We start from the raw sequence: 7,571 nt of genomic DNA, 5'->3' as shown, positions 1-7,571 counted from the left end.
TAATACAATACATACTTAATTGACCGCTCTCCATAGGGGCTTTTCAGGGCCAATGAAACACAACGAAACGACAGAACAGAACAACAACAACTGTTAAGAATCCCAACTGGCTGGAGGCAAACCAGTTGGCTATTTACAAGTGCGGCTGGGAAGTTGAACCAGGGACTACCAGGATCAAATTCAACGAGTGATCAGAGCGGGTCTTGAACCCGGGATCTCCGGATCTCAAGGCAAGCGCCCTAACCACTGGGCCACACTGCCTCTAACACTTAGTTCTGGACATAAGTGGTCTGTTGATAACTGTTTGGCAATGAAATTCACTCTAGTGTCCATAAGAGACTTTCTGGCTTTTTCTTAACTGTGGTGGTTTAAGGTTAAAATTAATAAGGACGTATTCACTAAGAGCCGCACTTGCCACTTTTTCCATTCAACCTCGTTCCCAGGGTCTCCACTGTCCTCATCGACAAAAAGATCCTGGAAACGAGGTTGTTTTTCCATTCTCTGTTTCCAGAAAATAAGCGGATAAACTTCAATGAACCTTGATTAAAACGAGAACGGCAGAGAAATCAAATGAGGCTTTTAATACACTATTGTGAATGTGATGAATGGATGGCAACAATCATTTACACGAACAGGAACCTTAAAAGATTTCATTCGCAGTAGCTAGTTTCAGCTGAGCCCACGTCTTGGCGATGTTAGTTCAGGAGGCGCGAAAACGAGGCTTTCGGGTCAAAGCAATCTTTCGGAAGGCCTTAGACTGGGCTCTTAACTCTGATTGGTCTTTGCAATACATTAGGGCCGTTTATACGAGAAAAAATTAGGCGCGGCTTACTCTGGCCGCGGCGTACATAATGCGAGAAAGGAACTATTTACACGAGTAAAAACTCCCAGGCCAGGATAAGCCGCGGCTTGAGAAAGCCGTGAACGTAGATTTTGTACCATTTATACTGGGTGTTCGCGTCTTATGTAAGCCGCGGCCAGACTAAGCATAAACGACCCTATTGTTGAAAGGGCGGCTACACGCTTCAACTGAGTTGTTGTATCTTGGAGAAATGTGTTTGATCGAAATCAAAACATTCTTCCAAAAAAAAAAAGATGAAACGTCATCAAACATGCATGCTACACGTTCTAACATCGTTGATCCAACAAATGTTCTTTTTACAATATTTGAACGTGTAGCCGGGGCTTTACTCTTCTCTATATCTGATCGAGACTTCCGCTCGCTCTGAAACGTGGGCTGTAATAACAGCTATTGTCGTTTACACCAGCGGAAATCACTATATAATTTAAATTGGTCTCGCCCATCCTGAATATACCTTACAAATTCTTATCCTCCGATATTGCGTTTTTAACGGTTTAAAAAGCGCATAATCAACAAGCTGAGAAATTTGTGGCCGGCGGGCAAATTTTCAAGAATCCAATACATTGATATTTAACGAAATAATAACAATTTCATCCGCGTTGGGTTGAGAGCCAATTCGCTCTGGCTATTTTACCTCTTATCCACCGAGCGCTCATGGAATAATTGTTGTCAGTTACTTTCCTTCTACCAAAAGTGTTTCGATCCGGTCAATCTCTCCGCTGCATAATTGGAGTGTTGTTATGGAGGTTTTAATGTCACAGCATAGCTTACAATCTCTCTAAACAGACCCCTTTTTTGTTCTTTTGAAAAGAAGCTTTTTGTTGAAAATAAAGTCTAGATCAAGCTGTTTAAGTCGTTTGTTTTTTCAACATTCCCTGTTGTTTGAAATCCTAAATTAAGCAACCGATTCACAGGTCAAGCAATCTCAATAAATTTCTACCCGAAGGTAAAACCAAGTCAAAAGCAAGGTAGTTCCACTTAACCGTCTCGATTGGATGTTACGAAAGTGCATGTGAATGACTGAAAGCAATCAGAATCACTCTCTAGCTTTTAGAGAAAATGACTTTCATTCCTATATGGTAATACTACAATCTCAACGATGGAATATAAGACAGAGAAGTGTTATCGCATTAAAAAGGTTGCTCTGTACTTCCAACCTTAGGAGAGGCCCACCCTAAATATTCTGTAAATTAAAATAAGTGTCGACGCAAATCTAATACGACTCAATTAAAAATCGCCTTACCTTTTCAAGGTCTTTCTCTAATTTTACCAGTTTCGAAGACATCTCTCTATTCTGCAATTCTTTGTCTTCAATCATGTCATTCACCGACTTCGCTTTTTTCTCCAGGTCGCTTAATTTTTCATCTCCATCGATCTCCATCACCTCTAGGGTTTTAACGAGTTCATTCTCTCGATTGCTTTTTTCATGTAGCTCTTGAAGCCGCGTTTCCACCTTATTAAGCTGGTTGTTTTTCTCTTCCAGTTGCTTTTTCGCCATAGCAATTTTACTTAGTTTAGATTTTCGATCTGACTCAATCTTGTAACTATTATCCTCGACTTCTTTGAGCTTTGCCTTTGCGGCTTGTGTCCTGTCTTCTGCGTCGTCGGTCTTGTCTTTCAAGTCTTGCAGTCGTTTACGCAACTTGCTTTTTACTTCGTTGGACATTTTTTTGTTTCAAGTAGCTCGCAAATTGGATATCTGAACGTTAAAGAAGCGTTGAACCAACAGAGAAAAAAAACACTGACGTCGCTCTTAAAACTCACCTCCAAGAATGTTGCGTATTCAAAGTCGAGTGAACTGATATTGCAATTTTTTATAAACGTGACTGCTCTCCATTTATTTGCATGCAATGTCAAGAAAACCTCCAGACGTGTTTCCTAAAGCTATTGGTTAAATGCGCATCTAATATCGTCCATATGAATACTTGTCCTCAACAGTAATTCTCTTTACTGTCCATCATACAATTCTTTTGACTGCGCTTGGGAGAAATAAGAGTTCCTCCAAGTTTCTTCACTTTCTCCCATGTATGACTGGAAGAGTTTTTATATAACTAATAATTTTGATCAGCCTCACTTGGCATTTATCTCTAGAAATAAAGTTAATGACTTCTTTTGTGTGTTAAACACATCGTAAGAATAAACATAACTGTTTTAAAAGAGATCGCTTATATTTCCTTTAACTCGATACTCAAGATAGTTTCAAAATTATTCAAAGGACACAGTAAGCAATGGTAAATGTATGTTTAAAGAGCTTAGTATTAGAAACTTTTCTTGACGAAATTCGGTACTTGAGTTGTGCATATTTATGATTATGGCCATGGGGCAGTGGAGCATGTCTTTTTATATTTCTTTCTTTGTTGGTAAGATGTCTGAAAATATATGTTTAATTTTTTAAAGCATTTTACTTTATTACTTAACTTTTAATAATCCTGGCCCTGTAAACTTGTAAACTTGCATTCTCATGTTATCTGAACTCACCGACGATGACGCTCAGGAAACGACATCTCCGTGACGTGGTTGAATTAAACTTGGCTGCTCAATATTCATTGGAAGCAACGAAGCGCAACCTCTAAGCACTCGCATAAATTCTCATTAAAAGGGAGAAAAGACTCCAAAATATGAGAACAAGCGGCATTTTCTTAATATTTATAATTCTTTGGACCAAAGGTAATAAGCAGATATGGCAATCCCCTCAAGCAAACCTACGTTCTCGTAGATTTCTGAAACTTGTTTCGATTTGTCTTGTTTTTTGTAACCGTTCAAACTACAGTGTTTTCACTCACGTGATCAGTAACCTTGTTTTTCCACCAAAACAAAAGAAAGCGTTTGCATGATTATAGAGCTCAATTCCCAGAAGACTAGTTTGGGATACCAACATGGCTGCCGTTACTTTGTTTAGGGACACCAACATGGCCGCCTTGACGTCACGTGAAAACACTACTGGTAATTGTTGTAAGACGTCGGTGGTTACTGGGTGAACGTCGTAAATGTTGGATGCTGTATATACGAGTAAGTGTGTTGCGCAAAAAATGAAGAGAAAAATAAACACAAATCTTACAGCCCTTGGCCAAAAATGTTCGTCCAGTTCAGTTATTGTCGTCCATGATGCGTATCTGACGGTTTGGAGTCCAGCTCCACTTTGAAGTTGAGATTCTTCTCCACGAGGCTGGTGAGCTCTCCTTTATTCTCCTTTATTCATCCTCCGTATGAAATTTTACCAGCATGATTCTAGTTTGGCAGTATTGCTTGTGTCGCGTAGATTAGCCTGGATCTGACGTATGACTCCAGACGCTTGTGTCGCATTTTCATTTTCACCGATTTGTCGGTGAGCACCCTGTAGAGCTCGAAGAACTTGCCGGTTGCGCGCGATACACTAAGATCGGTCTAACATTTTTCGTTGTTTGAGATATATCGTGCCCCAGGTATGTAAATACCGATACGTTTTCAATCGGTGTGTCTGCGACGCTAAATGAGGATGCCTCCTTTACCAAGTCCGGGAGTCCAAAGCACTGTGTTTTGGTCTTTTTGAATGATATGGTCAGGCCATACCGCGTAAATACGCGATTGTAGACTCTCAAAGAGTTTCTTGCAGTCGGTGGCAGACTTGCTGAACAAGCAAATGTCATCTTGTCGATGACTTGTGCGCCGCCTGGGAGAGCGCGCTGTTTGCGGTTAGTGCAGTGGTTGGGTATGTTGTACTCGAACGCGATGCCAAATCCGTTCGGAAACTCAGCGTCAATCTCCGCCGCGGCAACATTTAGGCATCAATCAAGGTAGTAGTTAAAACAGCAGCATGATTCCATACCGCCCTGTCTGCATCCAACTCGAGTCTCGAAGGTGCACTTGAGGCCCTTGATTGACGCTGTTGTTTCGGTGTAGAGCGATTGCAGCAACTCGACCAGCTTGTGTGCTCGACGAAGCACGGACATGAGCAAGTCGCGCGTCACGTGATCCTAGGCGGCTTTTAAGTCGATGAAGAGTGCCACCAGCGGGGCATCGCATTTGGCGATGACGTAATGGACTTGCTTTGCCGGAATCCGAATTGGGAGGGTGAAATGTGTGTCTCGTAGGTGGGCTTGAGCCTATCCATGATGATTTGAGGTAGTAGGCGACCCGGGTTCGCGCTCACACTAAGGCCGCGATAGTTCTCGGCCTCCAATTTTGGGCCTTTTTTATACAAGCAGATCATTTAAGAGTGTTGCCAGGTGGCAGGCATCTTGATTGTCTCCTAGGTGTATCCTAGCATCTGCTCGAGGCTGTCGAGAAGGATCTCGCTGTAAAAATACTTGAGCAACTTCATAGGGAACTTGTCCACGCCAGCTCTCTTCCCATTCTTGAGAGGGTTTAGACCAAAGCGGATTTCGCTCTTAGTGAGCGGATTTTGGTCGATGTCGACTGGCTCGTCGTCCGGGATGCCAGAAATGCTCGAATTTACCAATTCAGGTGGCGCTTGAATTGCCCTGACCTGAAGGTACTGTTTGAAGTGTGTTTCGAGTTTGAGCGGGTTGATTGAAAGCTTGCCGCTCTTGCAAACACGGGTGAACTCCTTGCAGAGTTTAATGATGGAAACATAAATTGACTTCCAACACGAAAATAAAACGCCAAGATCAGAATACGATTAAAAGAGTCGATACACTGGCGGACCGACCGCCTCGTTGAAGTTCAACGAGGCGGTCAAACTGATGAGGTTGAAGTTCAACCTTATTTGAAGTATGTATAAGGTAGAAGGTGGAAGGAGTCCGGCCTCCACGACATTTAAAAAAGAGACAAGATGGAATATTTTCAGGAGATATAGACTTTAAACTGATGACGTATAAGAGGTTCAGTCTCGGTCACAAGTGTTGTAACACCGACCGACTTTTGAGTGCTACCACCTCTTCCCCTTCAAAGTTGATGTTTATAGGTTGGTTTGCAAAAACCAACCAGTAATTGCAACATTGAAGATGCGCTTTACTTGCTGTTCTTGCGAAGTGTTACAACTATTTATGACCGAAGTTGTGGCATTTTTTGGTGGCAAAATTTTTAATGTACGGGATCCGGTGAATTGAACATTCGAAAAATTCTTTTGTGTGTTAACTTATTCTGCTCAAAATTAACTTTATTTAAGTTTAAAATCTTCTAGCGATGAAGCACTAATTAAATAAACAAATTAACGGAAGTCAAATCAAACGTTGGTTTTTGAGGAGAGGGGAAAACCGGAGCATCCGGAGAAAAGTCTCTCGAAGCAGAGAAGAGAACCAACAAACTTAACCCATATATGACGCCCGGTCTGAATTGAACCCGGGCCACACTAATGGAAGGCGAGTGCTCTCACCACTGCGCCATCCCTACACCCGAACAGAATAGAATAGATTTCTGTATTATAGAACTCGTATTATAGATTTCAACGTATGTGTCGTCGGATATTTATGGAAAAAATTGGATCGACTTCATTCAAAAAACGACATGAGGCATATGGCATGCGACAGTAGAAACTACTCAAATGTCACATGCAACTAAGTGGTCAGGTATGCTACAGAGATTTGCCAGAAACTTTGCCGAAAGTATCGCAAAGGTATATCAAGGCGTGCCCATGGTCAGGCCAAAATATCTTTATAATGAGACAACTTCGGACTGATGAACGAAGTTGGAATGTGTATTAATTAAATGTCTGGCAGTGTATCTGGATTAGAGATTTTAATTAAATGTCGGCACAGTTGTAGTAATCACTGCTGAAGAGCCAAAGCGAGAAACCAATGTAAGAAAAGGAGCACGCACATCTCAAGGATACCTTCGATCTTCTCAATGTCCGCTAAATTGGAATTGGAAAGTCTTCTGGCTTTATACACATCAATGGAATCAAAGATGCGATAAAAAAAAGCATATTAAGCGCTCGCGGCATTCAATGCAGTCACCCTTTGGAACTGGAAATTGGAAAGTCTCTTAAATCTGTGGTTTCATACATGTTAAAATAAAATGAAATATCATATTATTACAAAAACACACACAACAACAACTAAAGCACAGGACATTGCATGCGGTCACCCATAAAAATGGTGACCCCATTAACTTACGTTAAGTTACGTTAATTAAGAAGTTAATGTTTTTTCGCATATCGGAAAAAAGGAGAACGCTTAACCACAGCTGATAATTCAGGTTTTTGCCCCAAACGTGGCTAATATTAGCTGTGTGGAAGCAAGGACCTACAAAAACGAATATCGACGACCCGACAAACGAAAACCAACATCATTCCTGTTGTTATTCTTTGATTTTGTTTTTTATTATTCTCGTACATTTAGGAATCAAGTAAAACCCTGATGAAGAAAGGCAGTGCCTTTCGAAATATTGGCTTTATATGATAAATTCCTTCACCGTTGTATCAGCCTTGCTCTTTTCAGCTTGTTGTATAAGATTCTTCACCAGGGTGCCATGCGTCTGTTTTGTTATGCTAGTCCTTGCTTACAAAGTTACATTCCTTATCCATCAAGTTTTGTTGTAGTCCGGGTTGGGCGGGTTCTAGTATACGATACAAGTGCGGGGCGAGTTTGAAAAAAACGTCGTTAGCTTCAGGTCTAAACAACAGATATCGTTTTTATCTTGATCATATGGGCATGCTCATACCCTCTTCCCTACTCGTTGGGTTTTTCGTCTGTCACCTTGTTAGTTTTAACTAATGTGCTTGCGCAGGTTTTATCCGTTCGGTTAGGTACCCCAATGCGCCCCAAGCGAT

The 7,571-nt window shown here is 41.3% G+C and overlaps 1 protein-coding gene across 1 annotated transcript in view; it reads right to left on the bottom strand.

Annotated features, from left to right (window-relative positions):
• Positions 1-2,894, bottom strand: part of LOC138047217 (tropomyosin-2-like) — a 9,012-nt gene extending 6,118 nt beyond the window's left edge. The window contains exon 1 of the mRNA XM_068893967.1: positions 2,106-2,894. Within this exon, the coding sequence (XP_068750068.1) occupies positions 2,106-2,528 (423 nt within the window). The 5' untranslated portion in view covers positions 2,529-2,894. The remainder of the gene's footprint in view (positions 1-2,105) is intronic.
• Positions 2,895-7,571: the final 4,677 nt, after the last annotated feature.

Source organism: Montipora capricornis, chromosome 4, assembly GCF_036669925.1.
Source record: "Montipora capricornis isolate CH-2021 chromosome 4, ASM3666992v2, whole genome shotgun sequence".
In the NCBI taxonomy this organism is placed as follows: domain Eukaryota; kingdom Metazoa; phylum Cnidaria; class Anthozoa; order Scleractinia; family Acroporidae; genus Montipora; species Montipora capricornis.
This window is presented reverse-complemented; position numbering and strand designations above follow the sequence as displayed.